Source organism: Anopheles bellator, chromosome 1, assembly GCF_943735745.2.
Source record: "Anopheles bellator chromosome 1, idAnoBellAS_SP24_06.2, whole genome shotgun sequence".
In the NCBI taxonomy this organism is placed as follows: Eukaryota; Metazoa; Arthropoda; class Insecta; order Diptera; family Culicidae; genus Anopheles; species Anopheles bellator.
The window spans coordinates 34,001,865-34,016,243 of NC_071285.1; the positions used below are offsets into that span (position 1 = coordinate 34,001,865).

A 14,379-nucleotide genomic window follows, 5' to 3' on the forward strand; every position below is an offset into this window, starting at 1 on the left:
CTTTGAAAAAATTCGCTCGTTCATGTGCTTAGAAAACGCGAAGAAAAACAGAGGTCAGTTGTTTTTGCGGTTTTTTTTATTAAAGCAATTACAAAAGTAACAAAGTTACGAGCAGAAAGAGTGTACTCGTTAATAATTTTTTATAGATCGTTGACTATCATTTTGCTTGAAAGATACGACAGATAAAACTCTAACAAAAAATAATCAGGAAAAATATATCATAACCGAATCATCATGTGTGTGTTGGAAAGCGCGAGAAATATCGCCACCACATTCTACACCCGCCATTCCACTCCTACTTCCTCATTTAGAGGTTTGAGGTACGCTGCAGCTTTAGACCCTCCGTCAACTGGCGTCCAAACTCAGCGTCTACCATTGCTAAGTTCTTTACTGCGCGCTCCTGTAGGAATGGAGACGCGTTCCCCAGATGGCCAACAATGTTGTTGACAAGCCGACGACGTGCAGCATCGTCCAGGACGCGGCGATAGAAGACAGTCGCCTGCGAGAAGTTGTCTTCATCTCCTGTCTCATAACGTTGGACATCGCCCGATACGTGCATCGGCGGGTTCTGCAGCTTACGTGCATACGGGCACGTTTCCGGGCCGCTGAAAGAATTGGGGAAGTAATTCGGCGCTCCTCCCTGATTGTCGGTGCTGTTCATGGGGCCGTCACGCTGATAGTTGCGCGTCGCCACGCGGTAAGGACAGTTAACCGGCAGCTGCAGGTGATTCGCCCCGACGCGGTGACGGTGGGTGTCGGCGTACGCGAAAAGACGTGCCTGCAGCATCTTGTCCGGCGACGGTTCGATACCGGGCACCAGGTTCGACGGAGCGAACGCCGCTTGCTCTACTTCGGCGAAGTAGTTGCTGGGATTGCGATCTAGTACCATACGTCCGACGGGATGCAGCGGGAATTCGCTTTGGGGCCATACCTTGGTAAGATCGAACGGATGGAACGGCACCTTTTCTGCCTGTTCAAATGTCATCAGCTGCACCTTGAGCGTCCAACTCGGGAACGCTTTCTTGGAGATCGCGTTGTAGAGATCGCGAATGCTGTAATCCGGATCGGTACCGAGGAGCTCGTCGGCACGCTTGGTATCCATGTTCTTGATGCCCTGGTCGGTTTTAAAGTGGAACTTGCAGTAGATGGGTTTACCGTCGGCGTTCACCAGCTTGTAAGTGTGCGAGCCGTAGCCGTTCATGAACCGATAGCCGTCCGGAATACCGCGGTCTGCAAAGAGGAACAGCAGCTGGTGCGTCGTTTCTGGGCGCAGGGTCATAAAGTCCCAGAACATGTCCGGGTCCTTAAGATGGGTTGATGGGTTGCGCTTCTGCGTGTGGATGAAGCTGGGGAACAGTATCGGATCGCGGATGAAGAAGATGGGGGTATTGTTGCCAACCATATCCCAAATGCCATCGTCGGTATAGAACTTAACGGCAAAACCGCGAGGATCGCGCGCCGTATCTGCCGAACCACTTTCTCCACCGACGGTTGAGAAGCGGACGGCAAGCTGCGTCTTCTTGCCGACCTTCTCGAACAGCTTGGCCGCACAGTACTGGGTAATGTCGTGCGTTACTTCGAAATAACCGAACGCTCCCGCTCCCTTGGCATGCACAACACGCTCCGGAATACGTTCTCGGTCGAAGTGCGCCAGCTCGTCAATTAGGTGCACATCCTGCAAAAGTACTGGTCCTCGGGGGCCGACCGTAGATGTTGCGGTGTGCGTACCGATCGGAGCACCATTGCTGGTTGTACACTTGGTTTTGTCCTGCAAAATGAAAAACATTTTCCAGATTATTAAACAGAGTGATGGAGGAAAAAAATACCGTAAAATGATATAAAGATGTTCTAGTGGAAGCTTAAAGTAGTTTAACAGAGTTTTTATTTTCTTACACAAATTAAATCCATTTCTTATTCGGCTACAACCGCCGAACGGTGTTGTCCTGCGCATCAGAGATAGCGCGCTAACCTCTGTTCCTTTCTGTAACGGTGTTTTTTCACGGGCGGGGTTGTTGACCCAGTGCTAACCCCCTTCATGCCGGTATCGGGAATAGCACTGTTGGCCAGCTGCGTGGCATCGACGAGCATTGCCGACTGCTCTATCAACTCCTTTAAGTTTATGACTGTTCTGGTTTACGGTTTAGGCTTTCTATTGAAGCTAATTTTGTGTTTATTGCGAGAAGAATTGCTAAAACACGAATGGTCTTTGAGTTAGATTACCAAACTATCAATCACTTCTAAAATAAGCACCGTTGGGGCGAAAGTAAAATAGAGTCTACACGCTTGACCCCTGATACTACCAATAAATTGTGCTGGGGATGTTAGCGTTACCATATCGGTCCTATGTTTTGATTCATTCCGATGTGCGCGATTCACGCTGTTCTAGATTTGTGTGGCGTTGTTCCAGGTGGTGGCTGTTCAAAGAGTGGTTTGAATACAACTTTCACGTGGCATGTCGTGACTAACTCATTCGCCGGAGCTTTTCGCGATCGTTTCGTAGCTATCCGTTACATTGCACGCAGCGATGAATATCGGCAAATAAACAGAAACATCGTTAATCAAATTGAAAGCTTCGCATTCTGTTATAGATAGTATTTACTAAATTGCGTCAAGAAATCAACTATCATTCGCAAGTTCAAGTAAACTATGCGCCATTTTGTAGATCGGTGGAAGGTTGATTATGTTTATCCGGATAATGGATATGAGCAATCATTAAACCGGTCCCGGCCAGCAAGCGTGACGGTGCTTGGCAAAGATGCTTTTCTGTTAGGCATCAACGCTTGTCTGCTAAGATCTGCGGCGCGTGAGTTCTTCATTAACTTTCTTTGGTGGGAAAATACACGAAACGGATTGGTTGGATTTCACGAGCATTCACAAACATAAGTTGTGCGTATATGAACTTGATGAATGATTCTCTTTAAAGCATTTGTCGGCATCGAAAACATTCAGTTCGCGGACAGATCGTGAAAGCTACGGTTGAAGGTGCAATTTGTGCGGCAAATAGTCTAACGAATAACCTTGGTCTACCACGCAGACATGGCTTCATAAAAAAAATCCGACGATCGCGCCCAATGGGGTCGCGCAGAAACCGAAAAGGTCTTCACGGTTGGCACGCACGGTATACATAGCGGACAGTAAATTGCTAGTAAACATTGCCGTAATTCCTATCAGTAATTAGATTGCTCAGCGTTCCGTAAGAATGGCGTGCGCACTTTGTAGATCACAGCAGATTTTCCTTTGGTCTCAATCGACAGCTTTAGCTTTGCATAGGTTATACTTATTTTAGGTCAACTTATTAAACAAACTAATCGACTGATCGATTACATTAGCAAAGCACATTACGAAACACAAGATGTTTTCGTTCTTGAAATCAAAATCCTGGCATTCGTTTATTGTTGCTATGGCTTTCGTTCCATTGTTTTTTTTTGTCAAATTGTCAGAGATTTCTAGCCTGCACCACTATCATCAACCAAATAGGGGTGGGTTTACTTATCATCGGGTTTACATGGAGGACAGAGCGATCGGTACGGCGAGTAAACAACAGCGAGTAACCGAAAAATGCAACTCATCCAAGCGAATGAAATGAAGCCGGCGGACTAAGCGAACCAACGAAAAATGGACTTCCAAATAATCAAGAAATGCTCCCGGACAGCCACGTTAACATTCCTCTGGGTTAGGGGCTCACAACTGAAAGATAACAGATAACAGAGTCTTGACGATAATGGTTGCGCAACGATCGAGCGAGGAACCAAAACATGGCGTGATGTTAAAACGTTTAACAGTTAACATTTCGTCGATCAGGTTAAAGTTTCATGTTGTTCTTTCATTGTTTTTATGTTCAGTTGGTTTCTAGTTTTGGACAAGTGGTGCCTCGTACTCTACACAATTAACGAGCAGTGGTGGTGTGAGCTGAATATGAATTTCTACGCGAATGTGCGACTCGCTCGGTAAACATGTTACCCGTCAACACTTTACAGAGTTGGAAACGAGGAAAGGAAAGAAAAATAAATATCTATATATAAAGAGCTTTTATATTCGCAACGAGTCAGGTCTGACGATACCGGTTCTTCGTGCGCCGAAATATTTCTCCGGACCAGACAAGAAACCGGTCTTCGCGGAGTCCCGTGGGTTGCATTCACCATTTTGCTTCCGTTTCATGACGGTGTTTGCAGCGCATTGGAGATTTTCTTCAATAAATTCAACAAAAAACGTCTTGAAGGGTACATTTTGAAACTAACTTGCTGTCGCTAGCCACAGAGTATTGCGATCGCCGGCTGCATAAGCGTTTAAGAGCCTTTTCTTATCAGTCTTGCTATGCATGTTGTTATCGTGCACTTTTTTTTACGACAGATTTGGTTTTTATTGCTTTTTTATTTTGCATGCACTGTTTTTTTAAAGAACAATTCCATGTTTTGCAGCTTTCGTGCAATAACAAACTTCGCAATACGCAGTTTCGAGCCAAAATGATTCCCAAGCCGTACTGTGCTCCACAATCACCATATCAGAAAGACGACGGCATTGGGTGGCTGGATAGAACCTTCTTGGAAAAAGGCTGGTTGATAAGTCTTGGGTCATTTCGAAAACCGCAAACCAGAGTGCAAAGATTAAAAATCCATTTAAGAAACAAATAGAGTACCTTCTCGCTGTTCGGAAGCACTATTACTGTCCAAAGTATAATAGCTTCTAAATGAGTAGAGTGTGCTATGGCAAAGTTGGAACAAAAACCTTACCAAATGACGCGCCATGACTCGTATGCAAAAATAGTTAACAAAATCGTCCATACTTGCGGTGGGTTGTCGTTCCAGGGGTCGGGAAGTGGCTACTGAAGGGTTGAAGCTTGGAAATTACTGCGACGTGGCAGCGTTTGCTTCATTGCCTTTCAACGAAGGTCAGTTTCGCGTTCTTTTTAACGCAAGGTTTCCGCATTTCATATGCAATTCTAGCTGTTTTTTTTTCATCTTCAGACACGGGTAGAATTATTTTACGGCAGGTTTACAAGCTGCTCAGTGTTAGAAAAGGAACTAGGGTGTGAAAAATTGGAGTCAAACACTCTTGCAAAATACTATAAAAGAAATACAATACTAACAATCATAATCTTATTGTTAAATGATATGCATTTTCTCGATTTTGTTTTTGTGTGTTTTTTTATGTTCTCATGTTGCAAGACAGAAAACAAAAATATTCAATTACAATTTTTGTGTTTTCGAAAAATCTTTACCGATTGGTCTATTTTCTTTCCTACTCATAGAAATTGTCTATTGCTTACCCTCCGCATCGCATTTCGTACTATTTTTGGTGTTGTCCAGTAATTTAGGTATGACTATCGCTTTTCAATCGAAACATCAATTAAGCAAAACGAATAAAAATATCGTACCAGTAAAAATAGCTCACGAGAGTTAAGGTTAACGCTTATCAGGAACTGTTTGCGAGCTGATTTGTCAAACACCCCCCTAACCCCAATGGTCAATTATCAAATTTGTGCGTCAGGGTGTGCAGGCACAACGATTTGTAAGTTGGACTTCTTCGTTGTTCATGAAGGTGACCCCAGATCTTCCTCCGTCTCAGTTCCGTTCCATGTAGAAGTACAACTGCGATCGATTTGAGGAGCTTGTGCTGGCGTTATCTGGGTGCTGCTCAATGTCGATAACTACTAGTCACGTACTGATGTAGGGACTTTGATACCGGGTGATAAACCATCACGCGAGGCATTATATGAGAGACCTATGTATACACCAATAGAGCTTCCTAGATGTTGCCGTTTTATTTCGAACGACAGATAATTGGTCAAACATTATGTAAGAGTTTCATAATAATAAATTCGTTAAAAACACCCATTTTAGTCGAGTGACGGTTCATCACGAAATCGCATGGGGTTATCACACACTTTTATCGCGACACGAATAGAACAAACGATAACTCTGCAAATGACTGTGCCTTTAGGGAGTGGCGGGAACTGTTCCCGCTAATACCATTTCGAATCGAAAATCAATAAAGTCATTATAGAGGACAGTTTCAGAGGAGAGAGGATAATATAGGATAAGTATCTGTTGCGCGATGCGTTTGCACTCGACATATGTTTGATATTTATTGTTGTCATTTTTAGGGAACCATTTTATGGCGCGTGATACGCTTTGAAAAATATTTGTGGCCACTCAAAATCATGATAAAAGCAAGACTATAGCGAAAAGGCGGCATACTAACTATTATTTATCGCTGTATTGATCACTGATCGATGCGTGTACGATGGACGCCGTGTTCTTAGGCGATGTGAAGGACATTCCATAATGAATGAACTAATGAGTACTAATGATTCGCGTGATCGTCAGTGATTCGAGTGCGAAGTACTGTAAGTACCAACTAGTCATCAGTTACGCTCAAGTGTAAATTATTCCGCCTTTAGTGACGCACCTTGTCATGAATGACGAAATTTAAGTGCATCTTCTGCAAACGAAACTTACTGGTTGAGGCTAACATAGGCCTTGTATTAGCTCATAGCAATGATTGAAACCGGTACGTCTACTGATATTAGTTTGTATGAATCAATTCGACCCGAAATTTAGTGTCTAAATATGAAAACATTCCGACAGAGATTCCATTGGGTTGCGACGAGTTGCCATGCAAAAATAGTGGCTCATTTATCGTACCTTAAATAGGCTAAGCATTTGAATTCGACTCCGTGGCTCACACCATTGATTCTGCACTTGATTTTCCAGTTTTGCATTTTGCAAATCATTCTAGTGAGACGATCGTACCGGAACGGAACGGGTGTGCTGTGCAGCGGAAAGAAGCCGGCTTGGCAAACATTTGCTCACAACATGGCGTGTTTCGATGGAGTAGCACTCGACCCCTCCGAGCCCTAATGTACTTCAAGCGATATTTACATTCGGACGCCGGTTTCTTGCACTAAGGGGCAAACATACGTCCTCCATATTGCATCATTTTATTGGACGAAATAAACCTTCTAGACAAATGAAGAAATTCATAAAAAAGCATCATTCGCAATGGCTCAAGCCATTTTGCTTAGCAAGCTTCTCGCTCCTCGGGCTTGAAAAGGTTACTTAGCTTTAAGGGAACTGGTTTTAATTTCACGGCGTAAAAGAATAATACCGTAACATCTTAAATGATAACGGTTTTTTGTTGATCGCGATCGTAACCGGTGCAAGGGGTCCCTAGCAGTCACGGCTTAGTCTGGCAACCTTATTTTCCAAGCAGTTCATCAGCAGTGATGCGTCGTTTACTACTGATGCATTTACTCAAAGCTGAGATGAGTCGCCAATGATAGAACATGATCGCCATTTGCTTTTTGCTACATTCGATTGATGCCACTTTGGTGGTTGCGATACCCGATCGAGCCAAAAGGGGTTTCTGACGATGTTTGTTTTCAAGCTTTTTCGATGAACCCTATTCAAAGTCCACGGCTAACCTGAACTAAAGATTAGATAAAGCTTCATACTCACTTTTTGAGCTTCCTTGAAGAGGTTCAGCTGGTCCTCGGCCGGATTGCGCGACATGTTTCGGAGTTGGTACACTGTCACAACACTGGAGACGAATGAAAACTAGTAGCAATAAGCTAGAGCTAACACAATAGAGCAAAACGTTAAATCACGAGAGTTTCACGATACGACTAACAACGGAAAAGTGTTGACCGATCTCCACAGTCGAAGCACTGGAAAATGACGAGTACTTTTGGTCGGGACAAGAATTTATAAACATTGCCCGCCGCCACCGCTTATCTACCCGTGCAGGAAAATTGTAGCACGCAAATACGGGATGGTATGCGGTCTCGCCATTGTAGGCCATATGTGGCGGAACCCGTATCCTACTGTGCACTGGTTTCTGTAACGCCTCGTCCACACCATGAGATTTTCTTGCTCATTTTTGCTGCGCTGGCGTCCACACTAGCAGCTTCTGGGCGAAACATCCGTGAGCTCCAGTGAGTGAAATGACAGTTTGTTTGTTTTTGCTTTACTTTTCACTTTCCTTTTCTTCTCCTTCTATTGCCGACTTTGTTCTAATCTGGTCCGCTGTCGAAAAGCTGCCTCTTTTTGGAGAGCCAAAAAATCCAAAATAAAATGACAATTGATGGGCATACCACACATTTTTGCCCAGTTTCTCATAGTATGGACGCCGGGTAAGACGATTGACGGAAAGCAAAAATGGGTCCTATAGAGTCTGGCCCTAGTGGAGAGAGTGAAAAAAGGCTACCAGTGAGGGTTTTTCTCGCTTTGCTGTCCCTTTGCTTCATACCGCACGGTTTTTTGACATCGTAATGCACAAATATTTGAAATGTTACAAAATTCCACTTGACGTGTACGACAATACTTTGAAAAGGTTTATGGAAAGTCGAAAACATCTAGCTCGGTCATATCAGCTGGCAAACTAATTTCTTGCTCGGGTAACCGATTGCCCGCATCATAGTGTGCGTGAGCGCTGTCAAGTAGGGAGTTTTTTAGTTTTGGGCTTTTATCCTACCGAAAACAAACAATGAATTAATATTCTTGAACAAAACGGTTTGTAGATCAATTAACTTGCGTTATTGGATTTTGTAATTGTCTTCGTAGGTTTAATTGTTACCAAAGTTCAGCTGCCAAAGTCAGCCATGCGACCAAATCACTGCCGGCGAGAAACCGCAACTGCTTTTGGGCAATGTTTTTAAGGTTAGCTGTCAAAAAATAACAACATTGGTTATACAATTGCGTCGCTGTACATCAATCGAAGAGTGCCGGTTCGCAGGATTTTCCCCCGCAGGGCCTGGGGAAAGCAGAAAGAATGTTTTCGTTACGATTAATTGGTTCGCGATGTATATCTACCACCCGCGTGTATCCGTCTGTAACCTCTCTCACAAAACACGCTTTCAAAAGTCGGCAGATCGTTAGTGAACCACAATTGTTCCACAGGCCTAGTATTCGCGCACTTTGTACAGCCGGACCCTCTTCAAGCAATGAAACAGATACTCGAGTGTACTACGGAACACTGACACCACAGATACGGGCTGTAAAGGTGTTTTCTTTGGCCACTAGCATAGGTGGCATATTGGCACAGCCGATTTTACTTGAGCAGGCCAATAAAATTGGTGGCATGCCAATGATAGTAGCGGTGTGCGGATTTGCTGGTTTCTTTACCTTTGTAACGCCGATTTTGTTGCACCTGGTTACGAAGCGATATGTTACAGAACTAAACTACGACCCAAAGAAACAAGAGTATGTTGCCGTAACGATAACTTTTTTACTTCGACGAGAAAAGGTAAATGCTTTCCACTTAGAACGGCAGAACTTACTAACCTACCTTAACCTTTGTTTCTAGACTCACTTCAAAGCAGAGGACGTCGTGGTACCGGAAATGGGTGGACTGTTTACCACGTTTATTGTGAAGAATAAGGCCATGTTTGTCGATCCCCAAATGTTTCCAGATCCAACGCACTACATCAAAATTATGGGCTACGATAAACCCATCGATTTTAAGTTCGATGAAGCCCGTCGGTTAGGAGGCATCGAGGAAGAGAACTCCAAAAAGAATCGATAATTGATATTGAATGATCTAGCGAATAAATAATATTAATCTTGCTATTTAAGTGCGTCGTATTCTATTTCTTTGTAAATGTAAATTATATCTACGGTGGCACACGAACCGCAAATCGGAGCGTAAAAACGTCAGATCGTTTACGCTTCGTGTGGCAGGTTTAAAACATAAAACCAAAATATCAAACGTGTTTTTGGTCTAGGTATTTTACAATAACAATAACTTTCTTTCTTTTCATCGGATAATAATGATAAGAAAAGAGAGCTATATTCCTACGAGTGCCACATGAACGCAGAAAGGAAGGTCGAAATATGCGAAACCATTTAAGGAAATTGTTACGTACACGTCTGATCGAATTCACCAATTCACGGTCTGTCTTCCGTCAGGACTCTCTGGCTCTCTCTGTGTTCCTGACCGGCAACTCGTGCGGACTTGTGGCGCGCGCGAAATTTTAACGTGTACTTTTTGTTGTAATTGTAATAAAGTATTAGTGATTTCACGTCGAAAACACAGCAGAAATCGTCATAGACAAGTTTGATAGAACAACCGGGAAAAAAGTAAAGTAAAGTAAGGGAAAAGAGTTTAAAAAACAGTGTAAAAACTAAAACATTGTGTATGTTTCGTGAAGCATAACAGAACATAAGCATTGTCAACGTCCAACGGTCATTATACGTAAAGGTTCGGCTCCTGGTCAAACAGGCGAAGGCCAAAGCTGCCAAGCGCGTACAGATTTCAAGCTGGGCACCTGGCAGAACGGACGCCACTGACCAAACAGCAATGCTTCCGGTACTTGCTCCGCGGGAACCACGCCAGCCAGCACAAGGCGACAATGTTGTAAGCGCTGTGGCAGCATGGACCACCGGAGGACGGACTGCACGGCCCCCGAAGCCCCCAACTGCATCGTGTGCTCGGGCGCCGACAACACCGGCTCGGCATTATGGTTGGGTAACACGACACAATGATACAAAAGTAATGCAGTTGAATATGGCACGCCGTCGTCTGGCTCAGGACCTTCTGGTCAAAGCGGCCCGCGATCATGCAGCGGACGTTCTACTCGTCGTGCGTTAGTATTGTTAGCAGCGGACGTTTAACCAGGATGTTTTTTTTTTCTTTTGCATTATAGAGACTTTGAGCCGTAGCAACCAGGATGTATTCCCGCATTGGGTATAAATAATAATAAACCAAACGGAAGTTCAGAAGTAAAAACCAACATGAGGCTTTTTAACAACAGTCATCACTAGTCATCTTAACTGGCAGTACCGTTTCAACTCAACATTCCTTCTACATATAACATTTGCTTTCCGAAATGATGTCAAGACTTTATAGATATAAGTAAATAAGATACCAGGAACGGTCAAACAACCACCAGTTCGTTACCTTCTAAAGAGCAGAAAATCATCCAGTAAGAGCGAATTGACAAACTACTATTTTAGCCAACAAACCAAAGCCAAGCCAAAATTTTAGCCTTCATAAAATACTGCTACTACCAATATCTACTGATCATTTTTGGAGCGGAATCAGTTCTTTATTGTTTTCTTCGTAGTTCTCCCAGTGGTGTCCAACAGATCTCGAATTCCTTGCTTCGTAGTATCGCTCTTCTAGAATAAATGGCCAGTTCTTGCACACCCAGTGTGGAACAAACACTACACAACCGGTATCACTCGATTATCAAGCAATCGGAAGATGACCCCTGTCAAGATGATCGCTCAGTTCAGCGGGAGCAGCATCCGAAAATGCCCGATGTTGATCGAAGCCGGGGAATCGTAGCGACAGCACTTCTTCGTAAGCATTGTGCCGAGGAAGTATGCTAATTTTGTGTAAAAATGTTTTGCCTGTAAGGGAAATCCCAAGGTTTTTACATAAGAAGATCATACCTCACCATAGACTTTAATAAAAAATAAAAATAAATAAATTAATAAATAAATAAATAAATAAATAAATAAATAAATAAGTAATGATACCTCATTTTCGTTTCCTCGGCTACGAAAACATAAATAATCTTTACAATGCTGTGAATAAATAAGCAGACCATATAAGCTTTTGGGTTTTTGCAGATCTTGTCATCATTAACAGAATTCATCAATCATTGCAGAATTAACTTGCAGTGTTGAAACATCATTGAACAATATCAACATGTTTTAACGTGACTTCTCTCAAACCCACCAATACCAAAAGAACCTCTCTATGGTTCTTTGCTTATGTTTATTACACGACAACCGTGGGAATTCCCATTCGAAACGCGAAATTAGCATAGTTCCTCGGCACGAAGGAGTGCTGTCTCTACGATTCCGCGGCTTCGGTCTACATCGGGCATTTTCGGATGCTGCTCCCGCTGAACTGAGCGATCATCTTGACAGGGGTCATCTTCCGATTGCTTGATAATCGAGTGATACCGGTTGTGTAGTGTTTGTTCCACACTGGGTGTGCAAGAACATGGCCATTTATTCTAGAAGAGCGATACTACGAAGCAAGGAATTCGAGATCTGTTGGACACCACTGGGAGAACTACGAAGAAAACACCGAAGAACTGATTCCGCTGCAGAAATGATCAGTAGATGCTGAAAACTGCAAGACTATACTTATAGAAAAATTTGTCCACTTTTCATTCCCATTGTGCTTGATGGGCCAGTGTGCGTATTATGGAAACGATGAAGCAGCTACGAAGTGGTTCCGCACGATCCTCCGGATAGAGCAGAGATTGTAGCTACTGATCGCTCGGTATTCGGTGTTTGTGCTTTACACGGAAAGGGCATCTTGTGGATCCCCGAAGCCACGGAGAGGATTCCGCGGCTTCTTGTGTGTGCCAGGGTGGAAGATTAGTGGAAAAATCCATCGCAGAGAATATAGTTGGAATTTGAAAACAGTTGTACTATTTTTACTCGGTGTGGTGCAAATATGACTCTCAAAATTATGCTTACTTGGCTTTTGATAGCCACTCACCTATACAGTGTCCTTTCACGTAAGTGTTCGGTTTAAGGCCGCAAGACTTGTAGGGTATCCCGGTGCTAATGTCACGTTGTTTGTACTGTGCTCCATGTAGAAAACGACCCGTCCTGCACGACGCCGACACAACAGAGCGGATTCTGTGTGCCGATTGAACGCTGTCGAAATATTATTGCCATCATTAAATCACCAACACCACCGTCCAGGGGCATACAGAACTACATTAATCGCGCTGCCTGCACTTTGCCTGCAGTGGAGCGAAGCATCTGCTGCCAGCCTGTAGAAGTTGCTCCTGCGGCGGCTCCGCTCGTCGTCCCGACGAGTAGCGTGCGTCCCCCGCTAAACTGGGGACTCCTGCCAAAGACAAATTGCGGCACGATCACCATCAACAGGATAGCAAACGCCAATGCGACGCGCGTCTTCGAATATCCGTGGATGGTGCTGCTGCGTTACGAGAAGGGTGGCGTTCTTCTGGACGGTTGCGGGGGATCGCTGATCAATAACCGCTACGTCTTAACGGCAGCACATTGCGTGCGAACATCGAGCACTCTAAAGCTGTAAGTAATGAGTTATTAATTCATAGATAAACCATCGGAAGTCAGTTAGAGTTTTGACTGCTTGGAAGGTCGTGGAACTAGTTTTACTAGTTTAGTGCGTTTGGTGCGTTTGAATTGAAACTAAACCAAAAATAACCTTGATTTGATTTGATGCAAGGTAGACAGATTTTGATGATTTTCAATTATGCTCAACTTTTTAATTTTATACAACGTAAAACCGACAGATACGTAATATTCCATTAAGGAGTGATTTCTAAACTATCTCAATTGGCGAAAATAATTACAACAATCAGTGTTGAAATACGTATCGTATTGAAAGCTCTTCTCCTCGGTGCATTTCACATCCGGAGGACCACAACGAAGAACGAGCTCTAACTGAAGTTGAATGCAGAAGTATTTTGAAAGGTTCATGCAGTTAATTCTTATTTCGTACGTTTATCAAGTGTAGCGGCAATATTGGTAATTACATCATTTCTTTACAATAGGTCCAAGGTGCGTCTAGGCGAGCACGATAAACTGAAGCCTGTTGATTGCCACGTGTATAGTGACGGTGAACAGGAATGCGCAGATCCTGCTATTGACGTTGATATAGAATCCACTGTCGTGCACGAAGAATACAATCGACCCATTAAATTCCGGCATGACATAGCTCTTATCCGCATGGCCCAAGACGCCGAATTTTCTGGTAAGACCTTCATCCTTCATCCTTCAGTTCTTCACAGTCACAATTGGAATAAATATTTGACACATAATTGTTCGTTGTTTCCGGGTAGATTCTGTTAAACCCATTTGCTTGCCAGTCAACGAGGACGTGCGACGAAAGATGTTGCAAAAATACATTCTGACAGGCTGGGGTACGACGGAGCAACAGACGCTTTCCGATGTTCTTCTGCAGGCCGTCCTGAAAAACGTTCCGATACCGGAGTGCCAACAAAAAATGAGGGACAACTTCCTCAACGTTATGCTTTCGGAAGACTGGCAAATGTGTGCTGGTGGCGAAAACCAGGTCGATTCTTGCCGAGGAGATTCGGGTGGACCATTAGGCTTTAGTGTGGACATTTCAGGGGCCAGATTTGTTCAGTTCGGCATTGTTTCTGCCGGTGTTAAATCCTGTGGTGTGGAGAGCGTACCTGGAATTTACACGCGTGTGTCGAGCTACATGGACTGGATAGTTGAAAATATGCGACCGTAAGAACTACGTGTTGTCTCATGGTCGATAACTAAAGGAAAAGGAGAAAAAAGAAAAATAAACAAAACTATTTTATCACAAGTTTCACTTTAGTGTTGTTAGCATACTGATAATTTTGTTCGTTGGGTGCGGTTGACCGGTCTTGCCTTGCAGCAGAGACAATGCGCGGTT

At 43.7% G+C, this 14,379-nt stretch overlaps 3 protein-coding genes across 3 annotated transcripts; 2 read left to right on the plus strand and 1 right to left on the minus strand.

The window, feature by feature from the left end:
- Positions 1-58: 58 nt before the first annotated feature.
- On the minus strand, positions 59-7,825 carry LOC131216336 (catalase-like). The gene is made up of 2 exons (XM_058210800.1): positions 7,458-7,825; positions 59-1,768 (listed from the first exon to the last, which is right to left on the minus strand). The coding sequence occupies exons 1-2, from the start codon at positions 7,509-7,511 to the stop codon at positions 308-310; spliced, it is 1,515 nt and encodes a 504-aa protein (XP_058066783.1). The 5' UTR covers positions 7,512-7,825; the 3' UTR covers positions 59-307.
- Positions 7,826-8,671: 846 nt separating this feature from the next.
- Positions 8,672-9,559, plus strand: LOC131216337 (transmembrane protein 70 homolog, mitochondrial). Its single transcript, XM_058210801.1, has 2 exons — positions 8,672-9,243; positions 9,304-9,559. Exons 1-2 carry the CDS (start codon positions 8,770-8,772, stop codon positions 9,520-9,522), a joined length of 693 nt encoding a protein of 230 aa, XP_058066784.1. The 5' UTR covers positions 8,672-8,769; the 3' UTR covers positions 9,523-9,559.
- A 2,659-nt stretch (positions 9,560-12,218) lies between these two features.
- Positions 12,219-14,280, plus strand: LOC131213982 (serine protease easter-like). Its single transcript, XM_058208306.1, has 4 exons — positions 12,219-12,478; positions 12,560-13,019; positions 13,505-13,704; positions 13,793-14,280. The coding sequence occupies exons 1-4, from the start codon at positions 12,415-12,417 to the stop codon at positions 14,209-14,211; spliced, it is 1,143 nt and encodes a 380-aa protein (XP_058064289.1). The 5' UTR covers positions 12,219-12,414; the 3' UTR covers positions 14,212-14,280.
- Positions 14,281-14,379: the final 99 nt, after the last annotated feature.